At 38.2% G+C, this 27513-nt stretch overlaps 1 protein-coding gene across 1 annotated transcript in view; it reads right to left on the bottom strand.

The window, feature by feature from the left end:
- Nucleotides 1-21616: 21616 nt before the first annotated feature.
- Nucleotides 21617-27513, bottom strand: part of vegfc (vascular endothelial growth factor c) — a 48433-nt gene continuing 42536 nt past the window's right edge. Inside the window, exons 6-7 of the mRNA XM_036574881.1 lie at nt 25751-26072; nt 21617-22896 (exon numbers count right to left, since the gene is read on the bottom strand). Of these exons, the coding sequence (XP_036430774.1) occupies nt 22782-22896; nt 25751-26072 (437 nt within the window). The 3' untranslated portion in view covers nt 21617-22781. The remainder of the gene's footprint in view (nt 22897-25750; nt 26073-27513) is intronic.

The raw sequence follows: 27513 nt of genomic DNA, 5'->3' as shown, positions 1-27513 counted from the left end.
GTGTGTGTGGTGCTGGTAGGAGTGTTTAAGAGTGTTGTTGCTAGGGCATTTTTTTTTACACACATCAGTGTCACTGCTAAGTTGAGAGTGGTTTACCACCCAAAAATATAATAACTGTTTATTACCTTTTTTCCCTCTTGAAAGCAGTTGGGAAGAAATGGGTTTAATTTTTTATGCTCATGGTTTTCTTCAGTCTGGGCCATTCAGCTGAACTCAACTGTGTTAAATGTCTGTCGTAATAATCATTTCATGTTTGATAAATAACTTGTTTTATAATCACACGTTTGGCACTCTTGTGAATACACTCCATGGCTTCTGCTGGAAAGGTCCAGTCTGCCATTGTTGTGCTGGATCCAGGATACTCCCATTCCTTAGAGCCGAGACTCGCACCTCCACCAGGAGCCTCCTGAGCTGCGGGTCATAAGTCTTCCACCATTTCTATAGCCGGAAGAGAGCATGATAGTAAATAATGGGCGCTCTGATGTAATATACGGTGTGAACGGGTTGTGACGTGATGAAAGATAATCTGGTGATCTGGAGAGCAGGAGCAATTGACACCGTTTCCTTCCCTCCTGGGAGGATATTGGCCATCCTTTAAAGAGCATTTGGCGTGGCACAGCAGTTTGTTATTGTCCCTGTGTATCTAGGAGACAAGCTCCCAACAAATACTTTTCACAAATTGAAATCAGATGAAGTTGGATTCCTTCTAAAATTCTGGCATTAATTGAAAAAGAGCCAGGATGTTGACTGTAAATTAAAAAAAATGATTGCTTGAAATTGGGGAGAGGGACTGAAAGCAAAGAAACGTTTTATTGTACCTGGGAGCCTGGAATAGTTTATACGCATGGTTGCAATTCTATATTAGGAGATTGTGATTTAATTGAAAAATAAATTGATGTTGGCGTTCTCAATCATTACATCCAGTCTGTCTCAGTTTATATTTCAAAAGGTCAAAGATATCCATGTCATTATTCTATTTCTTTTCCGAAGCGGAGTAGCTTACACGATGAAACAAAGAACCCCTAGACTCTTTCTGAAATTTGTGGTTTGATAATGATCGTCCTCCTTGAAATTCTCCTGGAGTAAGCACGTCCATAGTTTTGGTAAGAGATGAAACTAAAACACGGACGTGACCTTGCACATATTGGCAATCAAAATGATTTATGTACAGTGCTTGAAAAAGCAAAGACAGTACCCAAGAGCCTCTTGCCTGAGGCTTTCCTCCACAGACTAGACTCTCCGGTCCCTTTTCAGACGGCACACAATAAAGCTGAACTGTGAGAGCGTAATTGGTGGAGCTGCTGTGGCTCAGGTTCTCCTCCTTTTGTGAGGATCTGTCTCATTGCCTTCTGGTCTCTGCTGGAAAGGAGAGATCAGACAGAAAGGATTTGTCTCACGCACCCGTCAAGATGTTTGCCAGCGCTCCTCTGGAACAGCGAGAGGATAGAGAGAGACCATAAAGAAGAATACAATGGAGGGGCTCTCTCCACCTGGTTCTTCTGTCTGTTCTTCTTCTGTTCTTCAGTCGGAAAATGTGAATCGACTAAATGCAAAAGCAGATGGAAGAAGAAAGACAATATTTTTATACAGTTTATAGGCTTTAGGAGGTGAATGCAGCACACAATGAACCTTCAGGCTCCATGTCTTTCAAAGAAGGCTTTGTCCATGTTATTCATGTTGAGGGATAATAAGCATGAAAATGTGAAAAACACAACCTGTCACAAAAACTGCTGTTTCCAGAAACGAGTTTTGGGTGCTGTGTATCTGCATTATATTCCTATTCTATTTCTATTTAATTTAACAATACACTGAAAAAAGTGTTGCATTGAATGCACTTGATTCAAATATGTACATTATTTCCATATCAGTAACATCAGCACACTTTTGGCTTTCGGTTTACTCAGTGAATGAATGGCAATAGTTGTGCTGATGTAAAATATTTTATTTAAGTGGAAATGATGTACTCATTTGCAAACTAAAGGTGCATTAGGCAATTTGTTTTTTATTTTCTTACTAGTTCAATTAACCTTGAAAATATGCAGAGCATATGGCTGTTAGCAATGGCATCAGCACAAGTGTATTATCTGCCTGAGAAATCCTGTTTGGAAAACTGCACTACAGACTGGAGGGTTTGTCTTTGTTTAGAGTGACATCCTGTCAGTCATTTTATAAGACACTCCCTATCGCCACATTGTCATTTCAATCTATTTGGCAGAATCCAGTAAGCAACCTGCGCAGCCAGGTTCCAGGACTGTGGGGGAAAAAAACACATTGTGCTCCATATAATGACATAAAACATGTAAAAACAAGAATCTGATTTGCCTTTCTAGCAATCCTATGAGCAGTTCTCTCAGAGAGTTTTACTGGTCTTCCAGACCTCAACCTGACCTCCTCCATTCTTGTTAATTGCCATTTCTTAATTACATTATGAACTGTGTAAACGACCACTTGAAAACCCTTTGTTGTCTTCTTTTAGCCTTTTCCTGCTTTGTGGGCATCAATTATTTTAGTAATTATATTACTTTCCTAATGATGATTGCAAACAAACCATAACTCTAACAAGACAACTTGGTAAAAAACATAGAACAAATCTCTTGGGGTACTTAAACTTTTGCATGGTGCTCCTTTCCTTTTGTACAAAACACAAAATAATACACTAATCTTGCTTAAAATGTTAAAAAGAATGTTTCATATTTAACTTTATGCCTTTCAAACTGGTCAACTTTACATCAAGTAGATAAATCTTTATCACCTTAGAGCGCTGTATAAAGTAATACTATGGATGAACCACCTTCACAGAGATATATGTAACTATTCAACTGCATCAACCCCCTGAGCTGATAATAATGAAACTAGCTAACACAGCAAAAACCTGCTGTAGCACATTGCAAAGACAAAATGACCAAAACATTCTATTCCTGCAGCAGTAAATCAGAATCAACCGAAGGAAAGTGTTTATAGGCTTAATGAATTTTATCATTATATAATTTTATCATTATAGAATTATAGGGTTATTATAGGTTTATAGGTTAATGACATGCCTGCATTGATTTTTTTGGGTGGGGGGTTGTTATATGTGAATGAGCTGAATCATTTTGGGAGTCCACATGCTTCATATTATTTTTGCTTCTCCCTAGGTTAGTATCCAAACATTTCACTGGAACAACATACTGTGCAACATCAAATGTCTACAAAACATATTGCAAGCTTTAGCATAATGCCATACCTTTATCATCAACATTTATACATCTAAATAATGGCAGTACCAACACCCTATCCCACTGATAAAAAGTGAAACCATGATCATCACTGGTAATGCTAGCAAACTCTAAATGAACTTTGCTATGAAGCATGCAGTAAAATCCAAAGAGTAAAAAACATTGTTCCAGGGTTGTTGTAGTTCATCTACTTAAAGTAGCACTAATCAGTGTTCTTCTTTGCTTGACGAAGCAACCAGCATGGGAGTGTTCTTGGATGTTTACACACATCTTTACTACCTCGAATGTACAGCAAGGCCAAGTGTATACCTTAAATGTATACAGGTACAATACAGGTACACTACATTCACTTTCTGAAGAAAGGGATATATTTTTATCATTTTAAAGTTTATTGACAATTAACGTTGTAGGTGATGTGGAGCATCTGTACTGCCCCTCTCCTCATTTGATAGTGAAATGGTCCACAACTTTGCTATCATTTGAAAGAGAGAGAAAACCTTCTGGTACTTCTGGTACTATTAGAAACATGTGTGTTTCTATTCTGTGTAGTCAATAACTGACATGGCTGTTGTCATAACCAGTTTAGACAGAAACAGTTGTCTGCCCAAGTAACACATGACAGCTACCAAAAGCATCAAGTAGCATTACATAATGATTACTTCTGTTTCTGACTTCAAATCATTTCCTATCTTTATTACTTGCAGTTGAAGTAGACATTACTGAGAAAGTCTTAGACTGACAGCAATGCAGCTTAGCAAGTTATTTACTTTTCCTGATGAGGGCTATTACAACATCATTAGCAATGGTATATAATGGTGCACTCAAAATCTCTACTGACCTAGGCATGCAGACCAGGATTTGCAGACAAGAACATGACAGACAAGGGTCTGCAGACAGGGGTGTTGCATGATGGCAGAGGAGGATCTCTGCAAAATGAGGGTGCAAAAGACAAAGCACTGTCTGAATACAGATTGGGTCACTGCAGGCAGATGTTGCAATGTGCTATTGAATAAAGAACTATATTACTACACTGAAAAAGATTTACAACAACCTCGACACATATTTATAAATAAACAGCATACTATTTTGGTCATGTCAACAATGCCTGACAACTAATAGCCTATTTGACCCATTATAGATACATGAGTAAGAACAAAATTGCATGTTCAATAGGTTAACTTACCTTTCCAGTAGACAACAAGCATCTTCAGCATCACTCTGAAGTATTCTGTCCCTCATGCACGTCTTCCAACTGGAAAACATGATGCCATTGTTTACCCTGGTTCTGTGCCAATGCTGGTCTCTTAATTTTCTTCTCTCCTTTTCTTACAGTGTTACTTGTTGCTGACTCCCCCATCATTTTTGACCCTCCGTGATCATTTTTACATGCAATATTTAGTAACACGCACCTCACCTGTCAGGTATTGCATTGAATAACCTATAGTAATGTGATTAACATTGCCTTAGCAGCTTTAACCAATATGCATGGACATTTTTTTTGTTCTACCCCCTGTTTTCACATGATCTAAACATTACCCATGGGTGTGGACCCATGGCCGTTTAAAATAAAATGGTTCATACATCCCTACAAAATAATCCACTAGAGGCAGATTATCTTGAATCTTGAATAATGCACCATTAAGAAATTGAAAGCTTCACTTTTTCCTGTGCAACACAGCAGTGGGGGGGGTTGCACTTTAAGAGTTGCTAGAGGGGAGTTGTGGGTGAGTCCAGACGTGTATTCTTCACTGTTATGACACATATTTTAGTTTAGTTGTATTTACTGAATAATTCTTACATACTAAAGTATATTATTCAGTAACTACACAAACTTCAATGCAAACTGGCTGAGCTATTCTTAGGTTATAGAAGTATGTAATAAAACTTTGGGCCCACCGAAGATTCCTATGTTCATAAATGAACACTGAACATAAATTAACATTTTATTCATCTCTTTTTGGGATAATTTAGGTCTAAAATAAAATGTTAATGTTGGACTGTAACTGAAGAATTTTTTTATTTAATTACAAATATAACAAATAAAGCAAAAGTAAATAATGAATACATAGTAAATGAAACTAAGTAAATGGAACTAGTTACTACTAGTTACCATCCACTTTTGTTTATAAATTAATAATATACATGGACTTCAAAGGATTAACCTAATTTTAAATTAAACTTGAGAAAAAAACATTCAGCGTTTCCTCAGTAATAGTCAGACCAGAATGGAATCCTCTGAAGCAGGTCTGTTGAATATGTTTGCGTGTGTGTGTGTGTGTGTGCGTGTGTTTGTGTGTGTGTGTGTGTGTGTGTGTGTGCCAACACACTTTTGGCAGCAGAAAGTAGATTCATGCTTTCATGAGCTACATCTTGATGGAACAAATTGCACATAATCATACCGCGGCTGCTTACGCCATGAAGTCTACAAACACACAACATTTACAAATCCTGTCTGGAACGTAGCAGTAATAAATCCATTATCAGCATCTAAAACTCATTCGTCTGAGACAGCTTACCTGTGGACCCTTCAGTTGTTTTTGTAAGCAGTTTATGAGATTGCTTGCAATCTGAACATTTTGACTCCTACCAATTGACGCAATCCTGCAAAGAGACAAAACATATGCAGGGAAGAGAGCTGAAGTGATGTCTCGTGTTTATGATTTGAAGTGTTCATACTTTTAAGTGTGACACATGAAGTTGATTGATTTTCAGCTGCAGCTTCAAGTTTCACAGATTGTCCAAAAACAAAATGACGTCTGTAGACAGATGGAAGAAATCACACCATAGGAAGATTATCATTATCATTTGCTGACATTTCATAAACCTGCAGACATATTAGCAATGTGAAGAAGGTGCCAGTGTCAGTCAGTGGAAGTTTTCAGTATTCAGATAAAACTAGTTTTTGTTATGTGTAATTTTGCATTTCCAAGCTTAAAGAATACTGGCATCATGACCCATTCAGGCCACTTTGCTCAGCAGAGGCATGTAAAATAAAAAAATGTAAATAGCATTCTAGAGACTATTAGGAATGCAAAAGCTTGGTGTAAAATCCATATTAAAACAGATATATCCAGGCCTTGAATCTAGTGTCCAATCTTAGATTTTGTTATGTCTAGTTGGTATGACCCTTGGTAACATCAACAGTTCAGTTAATTAACAGTGATAACAAAATCCAGGACCAGAAACAGGATTAAAAGTCAGGATTGTAAAACCGTTGGCCTGGAGTATCGAAACTAATTTTCACCTGTCATTTATGAACATGCTGTTATTTCTTTTAGGCCATGGGATTTTATCTCTCTTCCCAGTGCCTTATATTCCTGTAAAGCGTTTTATAAAATAAATATGTTGGATTATTATTATTATTATTATTATTATTATTATACTGTAAAAGATTGTGATGGACTGGCAACCTGTCCAGGGTGTTTCCTGCCTTCTGCCCAATGACTGCCGGGATAGGCTCCAGCTCCCCCCGCAACCCAGAAGAATAAGTGGAAAAGCCGTAACCAAAGTATCTTAATGAAGCTTAACACAAAGAAATTAATTTTATACTCACCCATTCCACACATGGAAATGTTTCTGGCAACATTGAGCAACACTGTTTTATATTAAACAAACTTCTGTGCATAGTTACTGCAGAATTTTTTTAATAAAATTTTCTGGCAAAAACACACTCAAAAATGCACAAATATGCACATACACAAACACCCACACATACGCACACACACACACACACACACACACACACACATGCACACACACACACATGCGCACTTGCATGCACACACATACAAAAGCACACATGCACACACATAAACACACATACACACACACATATAAACACACCCAAACATAAACGCATACACAAAAGCGCACACAGACACATGCCTTACATAATGCAATATTACAACTGTTTCATATAATAATAGCTTTAAAGATTAAAGTATTAAACCATTAAGCTTAAAAAATACACTTCCATCACTGTAATCATATTGGACCTTACAATATTATTGAATCTTCCCTGTACAGAACAGACTGACTATATCCAAGTCCAGTGTAATCTGTCTTGTGTAAGTAATTTACAGCCCACATTCCTCCACAGTGCAGCAGCACTGGAGCCACATCATCACTGAGACTGATGGAGGCGGAATGGTTTATTTGTGATTCACAGGACCATAAACTGCCACTTAATATTGTTCTGCAAGGTTTGAGCTGTTCCCTATGTACAAATCAGAAGAGGCCAATGTTGGTAATTATAGAGAATTTATAGAACTATAAAACTAAAAGTTATTATTATTATTATTATTATTATTATTATTATTATTATTATTATTATTTTGTAGTAGGCTTCCAGCCACACACAATCTGTATGAATAAAACATGCAGAACAGTCTGTAAGTCACTGGACACGTCAGTTTTTCCTCCAGCATGTTGGATTTTAAATGATTACGATTTTAAAATGTAAAATGTCAACTTTAATTGAAGGGTATTAACAACCACAAAGTAGGAAATTAATATATATATATTTGACTCATTCAAGGTCCACCCACAAATATGTTTTGTCATAACTACAGTTGCTAAGTTGGACAAGCTTTACAGCATTACAGAATACTGTAATGAGAAACTGTTGCACACAACTCAGTTTATATCAATATATGGGAATTTAGAGTGTGTTATTTTGGATGTACACAAAGGTCACACTGTTAGGATAGATAAAGTGTAGATTTTTGTGTGTGTGTTGAGTTACCATTACTATTGTGGCAATTTCTACTTTACAATCCAACTAGTTTCTATTAGCTACAACAACATGGTCCAGCTTAGTTAAGGAGCATTTTAAACTGGAAACTGAACATTATGCTGTAAATCTAAACTCCATCCCAAGTTCATTAAGTTGAATGGGATTTCTTGTCCAACCTTACAACAATTCCCTAAAAAGAACACATTTGTAGGTGGGACATGGATGGGCCCATTCTCCCATTCAGGGGACTAGGTAATTGAGTAGTTGGCTACTAAGATGTTCATTGCTGGATTATTGGTTGAGGTACAATAGGATTAACATAATGTGTAGAGGTGATTCTAAATGTGGCCTTTGCATCTGAGGTCTTGCTATTGCCCCTCATGAAGACTTAACAGGTGTAAGGGCTAATGAAGTGAAGCAGACCATTGCAAGGGTGGGAGTTCATAACAAATCAAAACATGAGATGTACAAACTGTTGGGTACATTTTAGGAAACAAGAGAACACTGGTGAGTTTAGCAATAGAAATAGACTGGCAGATTATGGAGAAAACAGTGGATTAACGATGAAGAAAAACTATTGAATTGATTGAAGATGAAACACAGATTTTAGGCATAAATGTGCAGGCATAATAAAGAACAAACACCAGCATGATGCAAATGTTTCTAAAAGGTTTAAACACAACAAGTTTTAATGCTTAATGGTTGTAATAATGTAAGTTTCTGGGCCCATTTACTGGACAACAGTACTGCACATACTGCAGCCCAACCTTTGTCCAATACACACCATGTTAAAACAGAAACATCAATACATTGAAACCCCATAATCACTATATTTGGTTAAGTATGTTTCCAAAATGCAAACTTTCAAAAGAAAGTTTGAAGCCTTTCTTTAAAAAAAAAAGGTTGTCAAAGGATCTAAGAAGAATGTTCAGACATGGGTTTTAAATTAAAAGAAGAAATTAGTTACCAAACCCAGACATTACACATTGAGTCTGTCAATGTCCACCTGAGTGCAAAGCTTAATAAACTGAAAGAAATCAAGCTTAAACGTCCCATCAATGCCAAGTACAATAAATCACAAGATTAGAGTAATAAAATGTGACAGAAGAGAGGTTTGGGTCTTAGTAGTGTGAAATAAGATTAATCTGAAGTCTACCTTCTCTCTGGCTGTGTGAGACTGTAATGGACTCTAATGTTTCTGGCATTTTTGTCCAGAGGCAATTAGAGATTTTGTTTTGGTTGTAACCTGACTGCTTTAATGCTTTTGGCCAAGGTTTTCGCTCAGTCTCATTATTCTCATAGTATAGAAAGGAGGCCAATTAATAAAGTGAGTATTGGCTTGGACCAAACTTTGTTACAGCTCTGAACGTCTGCCTGAAGCATCAACATGGACCAGTTCCATCTCACAAAGAAACTTGTGTGCGTGTTTTAAGCCACATTGTTGTTCTGTTTTGTCCCAAATGCTGCTGTTCCAGAGAGCCTCATAAAGAGAATTGTTCATACATTTCAACAAAGCAAAAATCTATGTTCATCTACTACACTGAAAATAATTTAATTTTACATGTTTAAAATGTGTAAATTATTTGCACATGAGTAAAACGAGTGAACTGGAAGACAGCAGTTATGAAAAATAACAAAAAAAAAAAGTGTGTATTATGATTTTAAGTAAAGCCTGAGTTAAAATTCAGAGGGAATGGAAATGTTTAATTGCATATTGTCAGTATAGGTATGAAAATTTTCTAGACATACTATGTACTGTGAGAAAAGCAGCGGTCCTAAGATGGAACCCTGTGGAACTCCAAAGGAAACACTAAATTGGATGAATGATTTTCCAATGCAACAAGATGTAACACATTTTGTTCATGTGCAGTTTGACACACTTGAATCATGTAAATTCAAAGAACCATTTTTGAGTGCATGTTCAAAAGCACTTTTTAGTTTTGTTTTCGTATTTTTGTCACGAGAAGTGTAAACTGAATCACGCTGGCACAAACTGATTCAGTCTGGTTATGGTTTGACGAGTGTTAAAAACAACTTAAAAACTCTGCTTTATCAAGACTTGGCTGTAGTGCGTCTCCTTTCAAAAGAAACATCCGTTTGCAGCAGCGCCTCCATGCTTCATTTATACTCTCAAATGCCAGTTAAGGAGGAAATGCTTCTAGGCGTTCATTAACTCCAGTATTTGGTTATTTGCTTTACAGGTGGATGTATGGAGGCTTTTCATTGTCACAGGAAAAACACACTCCCTCACCTCGCCAATGTCCACATCCTCCCTTTCTGGCTCTTTCGATTAATTTTACATTACCACTTAATGACTTCCTTTTCCCACGAGCCAAGCAAACAGGCCCGTCGGTGAGGGCCGAGACTTCCTATCGCTCCAGTTCCAGCCGCCCCTCCGCAGAGGTCACGCTGCTCCGGCTGGCTGAGGGGTGGCTGGCTCATGTTAGGAAAAAAAAAGAAAAAACTCCCAGATCTCTGTTGACGCATGTTGGACATGTCTTTCAAGATGTGTGTATGGGATGCGAGTTGGAGTCAGGTTTCTGATTGATGGACTTGCCGAGAGAAAGAGCTGAGAGAATAACGCAATGTCCAGCTCCCTTTCCTCTAAACTAGTGGTCACCAAAAGATATCTTCAGCATAAAATCTAGAACCCCCAAAACACCTCAGACAACTTGTAAATAGCCTCTGAAAAAAACACTGGATAGATAGATAGATAGATAGATAGATAGATAGATAGATAGATAGATAGATAGATAGATATGAATGGACAGGTTTGACTTATAGCTTAGGTGATCTGGCTAATCTGAGACATGGAGCTTTGTAGGCAAATGTACCCCCAGTTTAATTTGGGCTAGAACTAAACGTCCTAGAAAGGTACATCTCCAGGAGGTGGGTTGGTGACCACTGCTTTAAACCCATTCATCTATTATAATGATTTAGAATAGAACTGAATGTGTGACTGCTGCAGGCATAGCTGAAGGAAGAACTGGGCAGTTTTGTTGCTTATGCCTGACTCAAAGCCAGTGCGGGTGGGGTGGGGGAGTTTGGCTAGAGCTCTGGGTCAGGAAAAGGAGCTGAAGCTGGAAGGACAGGAGAGGCAACTGGGGTCAGAAGGGCGGAGGCAGTCGCTGAACTCTGGAGCCTCAGGTCAGGCTGACCAAGCTTCTCTCCCCTTAGGGACTGACTTTGCCAAAACAGGGTGTTCATGCCAGGATCTGCCATACTCCGTTTCAAGGGAAGATTGCTTCAGACCTCTTGTAACTCTGGATGATATCACCTTCCCAATAAATCACATCAGGTGTATTCATATCTCTTATTTTTCTGTGTGAGATGAGCTGTGAGTTTCGGAATACAGCTATCTTTGAGATAACATAGTCATGCTCTCTCTCTCCACAGCACAGGTGTTTAGAAAAGCTAAACAAATGAAACCATAAATTTTGGTTCTTTTATTACATTGACGTAATTTACTTGTGTCTAAAACTGCACTGAGACTGAAGTTTAATCAAAAAGGACTATACTTTGTGTCTATCTTAAAGGAATCATGAAGCAGATTCACACACTTTGCTCCTTACCCCAAATGTATTCAGCCATTAAAGACCTGTTTGGGTTTTGAAGTACTGTATCCTTAGTTTTGCACTGGAGGCTACAAGGCTATTGTAGCTAACAAGTAATGGACCCCCAAATTAGCATTGCACTAAATGCATACCTCGATCCAGGGCTGGCAACTCACTGGCTGTGAGATGTTTAGGTCTAATCTTATGCTCTCACGTCACACTTGGCATTTCTCATGCATTTTTACGTCTTTCCGCAAAACGACCTACTGATTAATCTGGACGCTCATGAAGTTTCCTACTTCTGCTAAGTGCTATAGACTTTTTGCTGATTACAAACACTCTGGACCGGTTTAATTGCATGCAAGTAAAGTTTTAGATCAGTGGAGGTGAGACCAGTATCCATGACAACAGGAAACCAATGAAAGAGTTCAGCGGAACTACAACTCACTCCTGCAAAGTTGAATGTATAGAGAAAAACTTTCACCAAACACATAACAAATGGACATGAACTGAAGAAAAATTAAAAAATGACAAGACTTGGTCAGTAAACTAAACTTGATTAATAAACACAGTGCCTTCCGCCCAATGACAGCTGGGATAGGCTCCAGCACCCCACCGCGACCCAGAAGGATAAGCGGTTTAGATGATGGATGGATGGATGGAGTAAACACAGTTCTTGAACAAAATAATAGCAAGAGCAGTGTTCATGACTACACATAGCAGCATAATTTATGCTGCAGAACGAACACGCTTCTATCTTACTTACAAGCTAAACGGTTTTAGCTAAACAGCTAAAAGCAGGATATCATTACCTATTTTAACTTTGCAGTTGTTAGCTTTAAAATCCACACTTTGCCAGTGCGGCCAGGTGAAGAATTCGACACTGTTGCACTGATAGTTACAATTAAAAGGTTCTTTTTAACTGGTTTGTATTCTGTATTCTCTTCTGTTTTCTGCAGGTTGACAAGTTCAGGGGAGAGCTAACAACAAATTTTTCTGAATGATATTGAACTTACAAGCTTAAATGTTGTCGCTATTATTTTAAGTTTTTATGGCAAGTTCAGGAAACATTTTCTTCCTACAAGTATTTTGTAGTAAAACTACAGTAATACTAACTGACACTAAAATACTGTCCAAAAAAACAAAACAAAACAAAAAAGAAACACAGAAACCGGCCTAAACCATACCACACACGCTCCCACCCCTATCCCATCCTGCTGAAATCTCACAAAAATGTAAAAGCTGGCAGCCCTGTAAATTACACACTTACTATAAAACAAGCTGTTAAAGTAATATCAAATAGACTTGTTGTGTGGTGATATTGTATTATCTACTAGGCAAGCCTAGTTATGCTGGACCACCATCAGCTTCATGCCATTTGTGTTACAAGTGCAAGGATGCACACTGGATTTTCCTCTTTTTTGACCTAAAATACACAATATATTTTTTTTTTATCATAATATTACTATACTAACTATTCTTAAATAGTGATTGACATCAAATACATCAAATACTACTCCAGTTTACATTCTAGTACACTTCATCGTCAGGTACTGGTGCTTGAACGAGTGAAAACATTGCTGAATAACACTGCTTGGACTGTGATGTGAGAGTTTGCAACTGAAGTCAGACAAAGTCCAGGCTCAAATGAACATACAGAACACATCACTGTGTTACTGCACCTATTATTAGGAAGAACTGTTTTTGTGACCTATAGCACGTTTGATTGAATGTGTTGTGTCGTGTTATGAGTATGTGGGCGATGATGCCACTTCATTTAATTAGATTTAATTAGTTTTCCACCCTTTTAATATTTTTCTCCATGCAGGTTCCAACCATGGCTATTTTGTCAGTCAGTCAGGCAGTCAGTTAATCAGCAAGAAACAGTGGGACAGATTCATAAAAAGCACCGCCAGATTTATGGTGACCTTAAGAGCAAGTAGCATCACTGCAACAGGTTTGCACATTCATAAATGAAGATTATCAGCAAGTTTGATTGCTTGCATGATGTGAGATGAGGCCATTGTGTTCTCATTTACATAAGGTGTTGGTGATGCATAAAATGACAAAATAAATAATGCTGGTTTTAATTTTCCCCAGTAAACCTTCTAACTGCTGCAGGAGGAGGAAGACTGAAGCAGGATTTCAGATTGGCAGATTTAACTAGCACTGTACTTAAAACTGTTCACTGTTTACGCATTCCCCTCCTGCTTGAAATCCAAATAGGTAAAGACAAGTTTACATGTTCAAACTTCAAAAAAAAGTTTGTTTAAGCTTTTTTTCTATATTTTTCAATGTACAATGTATTTTACAAACAAATCTTTTCAAATTACAATGTGACAAATAACTGACCTTTTACTATTGGACATTTAATATTTACTAGTGTAATTTTCATTTTTACATGCAAATTGAATTCCTGATATCAAGATTTAAATATTTCCTAACTGAAAGTTAATTTTTATGTGTACAAACTGAATTCCTGAGATCAAACACAAGAGATAATAAAAGCTAAAATGGCTTTACTTGGCATAGTAGTTAGAATTGCAGCATGTCGATTTATTTTTTATTGTGTGGAAAAAATAACCACATGCTAAATTACCACGGCTTCAATTCATGTTAGTAAACTGCAGTTTACTGCAATTGCAATAAATTGGAAAAAGAATAGTTTCTGATAAAGAAACTTTGTTTCTTGATTGAAAGTTAAAAGCATCTTTACCAAACAATTTATTTGTCAGTACTTTTTCCCTGAACACTCGTAGCTCTGTTTCTGAGATTTTTTTTCTTTGTTTCTTTGTTTTTGTCTCTTTCATCGTATCCATTTTGACAGTTTCACTTAGCATGGGTTTTTAATGATTGTTACATGTCAATTTTGATTAGCTCCAAGGACACTGGTGAAAAAACTGAAGCATTAAAAGTGCTGATCACTGCCACGCAGTGCTGTTACTATAGTTGTATGGATCTGGCCCAGTGACTCTTGAAGATTCTTAGAATATCATAAAAACAGACAGAGGTATGGACCAAATTCAGGTTCCAAGGTGGCTGCTACTTCTGTTTTTAGCTGTGCAATATATTTCTTGTCTGTTTTGTTGGGACGCTGCGCAAAATGTAAATGAAAATAGAATGCAATGATGTGCAAATTATAGATTTTTATTAAATATGCCCATTTTGAATTTGATGCCAGCAACTTGTTTCAAAAAGAGTCTGGACAGGGACAGTTTTTCCACTGTACTGCACTAGCTCTTTTCATTTAACAACTCCCTGTAAGTGTTGTTGGGAACTGAGCTTTGTCATATTTCATTTCATAATGCACCAAATGTTATCAGTGAGTGACAGGTCAGGGCAGCAGGCAGGCCAATTTAGCACCCAGACTCTTTTACTACGGAGCCATGCTGTGCAAAATGTTGTTTGGCATTGTCTTGCTGAAATAAGCAAGGCCTTCCCTGAAAAAGATGTTGTCTGGATGGCAGCATATGTTGCTCTAAAATCTGTATATAACGTTCAGCATTAATGGTACAGATGCACAAGTCACCCGTGCCATGTGACACGAACCACAAGGCACTTTTCACTTCCCCCAAGTCCATCTTGAATAAGCTCAGGCACAGAGAAGGCTGTCCTGTTTATATGTGGTATATTATACATTCTGCATGGCAGAGTTTTAACTTGCATTTGTGGATGCAGTAATAACAATGGTTTTCAAAAGCGTTCCTGAGCCAATGCAATGATTTCTACTACAAAATAATGTCTGTTTTTGATGGAGCGCGACCTGAGGGCCCCCCAAGATCATGGCCATTCAATATTGGCCTTGTCCCTTGCCTACAGAGATTTCTCTGGATTATCTTTTAATGATATTATGCACCACAGATGGTGAAATCCCCAAGTTCTTTGATTATTGTTAGTGGAGAAACGTTATTATTGAATTGTTGCACTATTTGCTCACAGTCTTTCACAGAGTGGTGAACACCTGTCCATTTTTACTTCTGAAAGACTCTCGGATGTTCTTTTTATACCCAATCATGTTACTTAATTGCTGCCAGTCTACAAAATTATTTGTGAGATGTTCCCCCAGGTGTTCTTTAGCATGACACAACTATACCAGTTTTTTGTTACCATGTCCCATCTCACTTGCAACATTTGATATGTTGTCTTTGTACTATGTTCAATTACATATAGGGTTTAAATGATTTGTACATCATTGTAACCTGTTGTTATTTGCATTTGCACCAGTTTTTTTGGAAATGTGGTCGTAGATAACAGTAAGCTAACTCACAAAAATATTTCTCGGCTGATTGATTACATTTGGGTTATAGAGAAAAATGTGTAAATATGATTTCTCAGCAAACAGAAATATTTCAGCTACACATCATTGGCAACAAATAATACTGGGCTACAGTTCAACTTCAAATCAGCAGTTGCATTTTAACACTGTGTTTGCACAGAGCCAGTGGTTAACACTGAGGAACTCTAATCAGGCCATTTAGGGACTTGTCATAGAACTGTGAGTGACAGCAGTGTGGCTACACTTCCCAGCATGCCCAGCCCCATAAAGCAAAGTTGAGGCCCATAACGGTGACCCCTACAACACTTCCCCGTCCACCTCCAGCCGTGATTTATGGCCTGTGAAAGCAGGGGAAGACACAGAGGCCGTTTCCCAGGCCAGTCCATCAATTCACAATCTATTTGCACATTTGTTTTTCAGACAATGAGGGGCAGGGGGGCTTGTCATGCCCTGTCTGAATCGATGGGGAGAAACATGCATGTAGCAGATGCAGGTTTCAAATATAAAACAGGCATAGAAACGTAGGAGGAGGTTCACACTCTGTGTCTGTGTCACATGCACATATGCTGTGTACAAACTGCAAACTGTGTATTAAATACTAACTTTTAAGTCGGTTTTGAGTATATTGTGCCAAAATTTAGTATATTCACAATAATTCAACATGCATACTTTTTAGTATTGATGCACACTGTTCACTGCAGTTCATTGGAGAGGAAGTAACTGCTCACAGCGTTACAAGTTTAAAGGTGAATTTCACAGATTTTTAAAAATTCCTGCATAATTCAATTGTGGAGATGTAAATGTGTAGAGCTTGATATCATGTACTTTGGCATGGCAACTTTAATACAAAACACTGCAGTGCGTTAATATCTTGCATGCCAACCTGGCAAAATACTTACACTATTAAGATTACAACACAGTGCATATGTGTGTGTTTAGGCGTGTATCTGTGTGTATTTATATATACACTCACCAAGCACTTTATGAGGAACACCTGTACACCTACTCAGTCATGATATTATCTCATCAGCCAATCATATGACAGTGGTGTAGTGCACAAAATCTTGCAGATAAGGGCCAGCAGCTCGAACCACGTCAACTAACAGAATGGAGAAAAAATGTGACCTCAGTGATTTAAACCATGGTATAATTGTTGGTGCCAGATGACCTGGTTTGAGTGTTTCTATAACTGCTGATCTCCTGGAATTCTCACTCAAAACAGACTCCAGAGTGCAATACTGAAATAAATATCCAGTGATTGGCAGTTCTGCAGACAGAACCAACATATTGATGAGAGAAGTCAATAGAGAATGGCCAGACTGGTTTGATCTGACAGAAACTCCATAAATCAGATACTTTTGTACAATTGTGGTGAGCAGAAAAGCATCTCAGAATGCACAACACATCAAACCTTGAGGAGGATGGACTACAATAACAGAAGAACATGTTGGGTTCCACTTCTGTCAGACAAGAACACATAAGCTGAGGCTGCACTGGGCACAGGCTCACTAAATCTGGACAGTTGAAGACTGGAAAAACATACCCTGGTCTGATGAATCTCATTTTCCGCTGAGGCACGCAGATAGTAAGTTCAGAATTTGGCACCAACAGCATGAATCCGTGGACCCAACCCGCCTTGTGTCAGCAGTCCAGGCTGGTGAAGGTGGTGTAATGATGTGGGGATTTTTTTCTTTGCACACGTTTGGCCTCTTAATTCCAATCAATAATTTCATACTGGTTTCATGAACATGACAATGAGTTCAGGGGCCTTCCCAGTATGAAGATATGAAACCAATAGAACACCTTCAGGATGTGGTAGAAGATGAGATTTGCAACAAATGGACTTGAAACATCTGCAGGGAATGCATAATGCAATCATGTTAACATGGACCATAATCATGGCTGTAACTAGCTATGACGACGTTTCAGATTTAACATAGAAAGAGCGCCCTTATAATAACATGGTAGACTACTCAGGGGCACAGCCATGGTGTCGCAGATCTACCCAAATGGGGACAGAATATTTATTACGCGTCATTTTTTCAGATCGTGAAATTTGATTTGTCTTCTGTGAGCGCTGTCACCATATTATGGCCAATTAGAATCTGCCAAGCTCCGCAGAAAATAAAAAATATGTCTTTAAAAAAATGTAAGATCTATTTTCACAAGTTGAAATTTTGGGGTTAGGGTTGGGGACAGCCCCTTCTCAATAGAAAGTGCCCTATAAATGTTGATTTTGAATTTAATTAGCTTATTAGCTTATTACCATCTCTTATTGGTGCTTGCTCACACGGTATCCCATGCTCAACCCATACGCAAGTTTGTTGTAAATGCACTCTTTTAAAACTAGTCTGTTGAGGACTCTTTCCCTATGGGTCCACACATTGCTGACATCACCAAAGTGCTCACTTGAAGAAGGTCTGTTGGCTTAGGGCTCTATTTGTAACAGATTTGAGCAGTGTGCTGGGTTACCATTCTTGACAAAATTATATTATAGATTTATATTATGTTGTATTATATTGTACAATATTATATTACCTTATAGCTTTTTTGGCTAATTTGCTTATCAACAGTGGGTGCAAGAAAAGCTCACTGCATTCTAAATAAAGTAATGCATTTTAAATAGTAGAAGATCGTACTTTTTTTTCTATGCTACCCAGAACGCTCTGCCAGCCTGTACTGCATGTATGCATCAGTGCAGATTTCATCAAAAGGCATAATAAAGGCACACTGACGGCCTGCACAAATGTGGACTGTCCCAGTTGGGACGGTGCCACAGATGGAGTGATGCCACTGTTGACTATCCCAGCTGAGGCCCAGAGCTGCACAAGGGTGAAAGGAGGCTGGTGGTGCTCAGGTGCAGTCGGTGGGGTGAGGGAGGCAGTTCAGGGGACTCAGATGGCCGCTAGTTCCTCTGTGACACTATAGTTAGGAAAAAGCCAGACCCTACAATCAGCTGAGAAAATAAACTCACTGTGCATTCCGCCATGGAGCCACAGACAACACAGGCCTTCCAGATCCATTCACATTCCTGAGTAACTCAAGCCTTCTGAAAAAAAAAAAACAACAAAACAAACAAACAAAAAAAACAGAATAGTTTACCCTCAAAAGGCCAGTTCAGCAAGAAATGCTTAGGCACTTAGGAATGAATGGAAACTTGTGTGGCATGCAAACTACAGGCATGCAGACTGTGCTGGCTTTTATTTACTCTGAGCCATGTTTTGGTTTAACTACTCAATTAACTGGCTTTGTGAAAGGTATTTGTACAGAAATTAGGAATGTACACCTGATCTCAGTTTCAGAGCACAATCTGGAAAAGTAACAAGTAAGTAAAGCCAGGTGTTTGATACGGGAGCCTGTTCAGGTCAGTCAAACTTACAGCTATTATGGTTTTTATGGACTGGTGGGTTTATTTGACGGCTGCTGGCTAAAACCTCCAAGACCACACACACATGCATATATATATACTCTCAGATATTTTCAGCACTACTGATATGATATTTCTGGATGACCAGTTATTGTTTTTAGATATAGTCAGCCGTGTACATTACTTTGTGATTCCCCATGGAGAAGTTTTGTTTTACTGTACTTTGGCTGCTGCATGTGTTTATTTTGTGTAAACATTCTTGCTTGGATGTGTGTAACTCGAGCATTTTCACTCAACAAGAAACAAGACACTCATTTATTTAGTTGGCTGTCTGTGCCGTCCTCAGGACTGTTTTCGTTTCTTGTTTAGCGGATCATACAAACACCAAACATGAAACCCAGGTCCGTTATGACTTCAATAGAGTGAAATGTAAACTTTATCCTTTTCTTCAGCTGTCAGAGCAGCCAGGCCAAACGGGACAGAAAAGGGAAATCAGGCTGTACTTGGTCCACCACACCCTCCCTCCCATTTGGCTGGCCTGAATAGAGTACTAGAGTAGAGAGCTGTTTCTAGTTATTCCACAGTGCTTTTATCAAAACAGTGCTCTGGATGTAGCTGATGGTTTGCTCAGTTTGATTCCAGGCTACAGGGGTTCTCATTAGAATGCCAAAAGGAACCGAGGATGAGTCAGTACCACAGAGCTTTTCCGTTCAGTTCTGCCTCCTAAACAGGAAGTGTGGTTGTATATATTGCCACTGTTACAACCAAACTCTTATCTCCAAAATGTACCTGGGGAAGGAAAAAAGTTCCTAATTTTAATGCAAGTTAATATAATAAATAAATTAAACCTAATTATATGTTTTTTCATTTTTCTTAAAGATATTTTTTAAGGTTTATACTTAAAATAGACAAATATAAAAATGTGTTACATATATGTCCAAAAGCAATCAAACAACAAGCAAATATATTGAAACAAGTAGTTTTTGTTTGGAAATTCAGTAAAATTCAGAGTTGGGAAATGTAGAATTGGAACCATAGTCTCTGGCTGTGTTTAAAATATCATACTATGTACTGTATACTGCATGCTACTTTTCATCAGTAGTATACAATATAGTATCCAGTATGACACAAAAGCCATGTGCTGTACTTAGACTGCCAACATCATGGACTAAGCCATCAAATCTATCTCAAGATCTGCCCCATTTTCCTGCATAGCCCCATTTATCTATGCAATACGTTAACTTTATTAAATAGATGAGGTTAGCAAACCCACCACAAGACCAGCAGAGAAAACAGAAGGGGCATCAGCACTACACTGACTACAGTAGTAAAACAATTTATTTCCTTTCATTTAATTTATCCATTTATCCATACCACGCTGAAACCCGGACAAATAAATTGTTCAGAGCTAACCAGGCAGTTAAGTTAGTGGTTACACTCTCTTAAAATGAACTGTATTGTATTTTATGATGCAGTATCAGAGAATGTGCAATGACGAATGTCTCAATAATGTCTACCCGGTTTGTCAGACACTAGAGGGCACTCCTGATTGAGTCCAAAATGAATGGGCTACTATTGAGCTTTTGTGCAAAATCATAGTTTGTGAATGCTTAATCGTTTTTTATATAGAAAAATGCATTTTGTGAACACAGAACAGCATAAAATGTTTCAGCACTGCTGCCCTTTTTGAGGGCTTTTGAACTCCAGTTATTAGATAACGGTGCCTCGTATATGTTTATTATGTCAGTGAACCCATGAGCTGATCAGCTTAACAACCAATCAGCACTCAGTACCACTAACAGAAGTGTCCTAATGCCCAAAACCTGTTTGTTGTTGAAAGTTTTCTTTGATCTTTTAGTGAAATTCTGCTTTCCAAAATTATAGTCCTGCACAAGGGGTTACCTTTTCATTTTAGCTGTTTAGCGCCTTTCACCCCTATTCATTGAGGACTTACTTGCGGGCACCCTGTAGCATGTTACAGCTCTCACTGCATACTGGAATATTTGTCCTGAGCGGTACATCATCCAGGTATCTTTGGTGTACTGGAATGAACTATATACTGTATTTTATACATTTTATATATATACACTATATAATGTATGAAACATACTATATGAACATAGTATTTCATAGTTTTGAAGCTTTAATCTAATACTCTACAATGTGTTTTGACTGTCAGTGAAATGAGAAACATGAGAAAATATGAGAAAGATACTGAGAAAGAGAGAGAGATGGGTAGGGGATGGGGGGGTTGTAATGTAATGGTATATACATAAAAAAGGGAGGGTGGTGTAACTTTACATTTGAACTTCCCTATAGGCAAGGAACAGTACTGGTGATATGTGCCTGCATGTGTGTGTGTATGTGTGGGGGGTACTGTATTTAACTACAGGGCACATTATGTAGAAAGAGGAACACAGAAACCACATACACACAAACATACATGTGGCAGATGCCTATGCCTGGTTTGGGGTGAAAGCAGAAATGATTTATTATATTTACAGTGCTAGGCAGACAACAATGTAGGAATGACTGGAAGAAAGAGAGCAAACACACAGTTCTCTCAATCTGCTCTCTCTCTCTCTCTCTCTCTCCCTCTCTCTCTCTCTCTCTCTCAAGGCTACACTGGCCTACTCACACTAACTACACAAGATACAACCAACATCGGCAAACAAGCAAATCAGTCACTTATAAAGGTCCATTTTCCTCTCCCTGTGTGCAGGCCTCTTTGGATGAAGGTGTGCCTTTGCTTTGCATAAGACAGTGGTGTGAAGGATGCCCGGGTGCGTTTGCCTGATGTGGTTTACTGCAGGTACAAGATATAAAATGTTTATCTGTGAAACAGAGAACAGTTTGGCCATTGATGCTCCATGATGCTAACACACTGTGTCTCCTTTATACACACCATAATGAGATCCTGCATAATGAGATCCTCCACACTCCCACAGTCTTCACGGAAGTCTGTCACAAATGATCAACTTGCATGTTTAGAAAAAGGCTGGACATAATTTGTGTATCTATGTGGTGAATGGTACTGTCAATATATTTCGCAGATGGCAAATACTTTCTGATAGATGCATACAGTATACAGAAGTTCTAGTGCTAGGTCATAATTGAATACATTTGAATCATATTGCATTATCTGTACTATTTCAGTATGATAGACTAGCTCATAAATAAGTTAACAATATATAATACAACTTTATATTTTATTTTACGGGACTTCACATGATATAAAAATATTGATCACAGTGTATTTCCTTTGCAAAGATTTGAAATCGCTATGAACAAATAAGTTTCAAAACATTTAGTGGCAATAAATTATATAATCAATATCTGACAAATAATGAGTAAACAAATCAATTAAAAGACGTAGAAAATAAAATGGCTCCAGCCTTTAAAATCTCTCATGGTGATCAAGTTCAAAGTAAGCTCGCATCCCCTCATCTCATATTTGGGGTTACAATCAAATGTCTTTTTCAGCGAGTCCCCATTAACGCATCGCTATTCCGCGCCAGCCTATGGGACCAGCAAAAGAAAGTCCATTTAGCAGCAGGCACCCTGAGGGCCGCTTCATAATGTTAGCGTCTCTGTGTCCTGTTAGCTCTGTTAGCTGCTCCGTTCACATCGCTTAATTAAGTCTCCTCCAGTAATTGGGGATGCAGTGACAGATTTCATCGCTGAAGAAAAAACCCTCCTCACATCGCCGCCTCTTGGGGTCCACTTGACATGGCAGTCTGTAGCAACTAGTAAAAAAAAGAGATGAGTTTTAAACACAGATGCTGTATGAACGTTGCGCGTGTAACACTGATTGTTCAAATTAAAGTAATGTTTCACTCAAAATTCAAATCTGCACAGTGTCAAAGGTTGCCCCAAATGCAGGTAATCAGCCAAGACATGTTGGTATTTGAAGTTTGCTTCTTTAGTTTTACCTGTAGCTACAAGAGAAGCTTATACTCCAACAATTAGAATCATAAACACTTCAAGCCGAAATCATCGCACACTTGCCTTAAACTGCATCAGTCATCTCCAATAGACTAGTTTCTGAGACAGTTATGTATAAAATTAACAAAAATATGTTACATATCTAAAATTAGTTGCAGAAACCATCTTGAAGCCTGAATTTTGTTCATACTTTCATTACTTTGATTTTGGGCAAACTATCAATTTAATGGAAATCAGTTGCATCACTGACAAAATATTTGTTTCAACACAGAAAGCAAACTTAGTGACCTAACCAACTGACCATTTTGTACTGTTAAGATATAGAATGATATTAAAAACCAAACATTAATATTAGCTCACTGGCAGATACATGCTACCAGCTACATTAGGTTAAGCATAAATCAACTATAATAAGGTAATGGGCCTTGACTGTTTAGATTAAAAAATCAGCCAAAGACAACATGCCACTGAGTTCTGCTGGTCAAGAGGAAGAAAAAGCTGAAGTCTTGATCTGACAGCCGAGAGAATGTGCTCAGCTGTAGTTATGAAACATTCTCCTTTTTCAGTTACAGAGAACTACACTTGTTTTAGTTACTGCCACGTGCATCTGAACCAAGTGCATCTTTCTTTTAGATTGGCTGATTTTAAAACATCATTAGAAAAATGTGATGCTTGCTTTTCGTGTAAATTAAACTAAACTTGAAAGTCACTGATTTAAAGACAAAGGGGGGTATCAACTATTTAACCTCTCACAATTATTATTAATCATAATAATTAAGTGAGACAGGATCAACAGAATCATGTTTAAACTAGAATCAAATGACTGACACATGAAACATTAAATAAATGAACACGCACACATAGGTGTTTGTGGCCAATGTGAATTTCATTGAAGCAATCATTCTTCACTCTGTTCAACATAAACTGACAGTTCGGCTCAAGTCATCATCATGGCGTCAGGTTACTTTCGAGACGTGGTCAGATTCAGATATCTGCCTGCATAATGTTCTACAGCAGTCCAGTATTATTTAAATGCCTTTGTGTACCTCAACTGTCTGGTGATATGTGCCTCCTGACTTGCTTAAAATGTAACATTAATACAATCAGCGTAATTTAGGCATTATCCTGAACGTAAAGCAGCTTATGCTTTGTACCATTGCAATAACACAGTTTTGCATGCTTTTAAAGAAAGTCCAGACAAGATTCGTTATTTCATTTTCAACCAGAAAACCACACAGCAAGATACATGTGCAGTCATGCCAGATATTTGGATTCGAGTAAGCGCCTCAGACTCAAGTCAGATGTTGACTTGTGGTTAGTTGGCTCATGACTTGACTGGGACTCGAGACTCATTAAATTTGGCTAGAGAGAAAAAAGGTACTTGTAGTTCACTGTACTTTCAGCGTAAGTCATCCTTTAGGAGAAAGTGTTAAAAACGTGAACATTACCCCAGAGCGGCAAGAAAGTTAAACTCGCTCTGGCCCTGGAGCTAGTTATGAGAACAGCTCCCCTGAGTCGTTGTGACCACAGCCTAGAGGCAGAAATCAGGAAAGGTAAACAGCAGTAATTTCTGTCATTCCATTCTCCTCGCAGCTCACAGCGGCGCCAGGTTTGATATGGCTTCACAGAACAAGCTTTTCATTATAGAAAAACCTCCAGTTTAACAAACAGAACAAAGCACTACATGCAGTAAATGTGGTGTTTAAAAGAGGCAAAACTAGCCACAGCTAATTTAGCTAAAGTTGCCAGCTCAGGTTGTGTATTTTGTTCCTTTAAACTTACTAAAACTTCAGCTAGATTTGCTATTACTATAGTTAACTAGCACATTTAAAAACACTATAGTCTAACCAATTTTTTAAATTGTTTTGCCCCTTTATTTTAAGCATTGTACTCCCTGCATATGCTGCAGTTTCTAAAGGAGACCTAAGGTTTTTCTGTAACGAAAGGCTCAACATTTGAAGCCATGTCAAACCTAATGTCTCTACTTAAGAATCAAGACTCAACTTGGACTCGTAACCAGAGACTCAACTCAGACACAACTTAGATTTCATAAATGATACATGCTACCACAAGACACATATGATATTAGAATTGCGAAAGTGTCACAGTATAGTGCTTTCTAAAACAAAATATTAGTAGTTGATACCCATAGCAGCTAAATTTATTTAGAAACTATGTTATTAAAATGTACAGTGACTAGCCATTTAACTGGTAAACTGGTAAGTTTAAGGACCAAACATTTTACAATAATTGCCCACATAGTAATGTTGGCTGTTGTCTATATTGTGTAATGTTGGCTGTTGTACGTATATATATATATATCAACTTGGCACAGAAATACAGATACTTTTGACATCGCTAGGGCTTTCGGCATTCAGCCACAGAAGCTTTAAAGAAAAAAAGATGCAACAGATTAACTATTCATTGTTAAAAAATATGCAAATCAATTCCAAATGTACAGTGAGTATAAACAGGTGCATAACTATGCACACTACATAGTTCAGTGTTTGTCCTGCTCCAGGATCCCAATTCACAATACAACTCAGCTGCTGCCTTGGAAAAGATTTTAGAGCAGGACAAAAAAAAGCACTGCATGACACAAAGTGTTTATGAGACCAAGTTTCCTCAAGATATTGTGATGATGTAAAAACTTACCTGCATGTGGCTGGTTGGAACCTCCTTCCTCTGAGGAAGCACTTGTTGGCTGACTCTGTGCACTCACACGCACACTTGGTGCGGTTGAGTGGGTGAGTGCTGGGACACACCTTGGCACAGATGCACTGGCAGGTGTCCTTGTTGAAGGTTTGATGGGGGCCACAGGATGAAGGCTGTGTTTTACACGCGCACTGGCAGGTGTTCTTGTCCAAGTAGCGTCGTGGTCCACAGCCGGCCGTCCTCACGTCCTTCCGGCACACACACTGACACGTGTCCTCGTCCAGCTCTTTATTAGGACCACAGAAGTCCTGATTAAACGAATCTTGGGATGGGGGAAAAAGAGAGAGAAGCTGAGTCAGCATGGCTGACAGTAGGATTGCAAAATAAGAGGAAATGAATTACATTTTTTTCTGAAGAACAAATCTATTTTTAGGTTTTCTTTCTGAAGGTATTGGGTAATCTTATGAAGCCCTTGGCTTGTTCTCCAATTAATTTACGTAAGTAAAAAACTGTCCAGGACACATTTTTGTCAGACATGATAAACTGTTTAGCAATCATGCATTCTTGCTCTTCTGCAAGATGCATTCCCCCCTCATTCTCCAAACAGATGTTTGTCTGTCAAGTTTGGCATCAGGCCAAACAAGATAGCACAACTCCACACAATCTTCATTTTTTTTTCCAAATACACAAAACAGATTGGACACAGTGGGGCTGAACTTATGTCAAAGCTTATTATTTCATTTCCAGCAGCTAAAATCAGATTATACTGGTTAAAAAAAAGAAAAGTTCATCCCTCACGCAATGGACTGAACGTGTAAAGGCCAGACTAAACTATCAGCTTTTATTGGGAATTTTACTGCTGTGTTTCTACAGATGAGGATACTGAATACACTGTAATGTAACATGAGTTTGTTTTTCACCTTGATGTCAAGCTTGCATAGTATCCATGGGCACCAACTAGTTTTGCAGCATGGTTTTAAATTATTTGACATTCCTCCAGAAGCACCAGAACTGTTGCAAATAACAGGCTCTGCTGGGCTTTTTTTGGTACAAATCCATGTCTTCTTTGACAGAGGAACTACTTTAAAAATGTGCCCTGGCCCTCGTTTGCAAAAGAGCAAATGTCTCACAGTCAGTGTAACCAACCTAGTGACATACTGATACATCTGTAATCACAACATGGAGACAGTTTTAGGAGCTACACCACATTCAAACAGAGAGTCATGCAAAAACTATAATAGTAGTTTGGGTAATGCAATACCAGGACAGTTTCACGCAATTAAAGGTTCAATTGCAAACATCCCAAACAGCACCACAGTCACCTCGGAACAAGCTCCAAGTCTGAGTGACGGAGCATTATAAGTGAACCTAAGTGAACATATTCAGAACACTTTTGAATACATGCTGTTATTTAAACGCCTCTCAATGAAATGTGGCCTGGCAGACCCAGTAACAGCGTTGCTGCAATGTTTGGGGCTTTACCACAGTTCGCATAAACACTGGGTTTCAACATCAAAACTCATGATGCTGACTTTGATATCTACCAAGTTTAATCCCACACTATTTTATGTTTTATGATATGACACTTCTGCAAAGTCAGCAGGACAACTTGCTTTATAAGAGAAAAATACACCAGCCACAAGTGCAATCCAGAAAGAGATGGGTCTGCAGAAACAACTGCATTTACATTTTATACTCAAGTGGTTACACAACTAACATATACATTTTCTCAAAGCATTCCAAATACGTCCTTCTGTAAGCAC

This window comes from Colossoma macropomum, unplaced genomic scaffold (genome assembly GCF_904425465.1).
Source record: "Colossoma macropomum unplaced genomic scaffold, Colossoma_macropomum, whole genome shotgun sequence".
In the NCBI taxonomy this organism is placed as follows: Eukaryota; Metazoa; Chordata; class Actinopteri; order Characiformes; family Serrasalmidae; genus Colossoma; species Colossoma macropomum.
The sequence above is the reverse complement of the archived record's forward strand: the minus strand, read 5'-3'. Positions and strand labels throughout refer to the sequence as shown.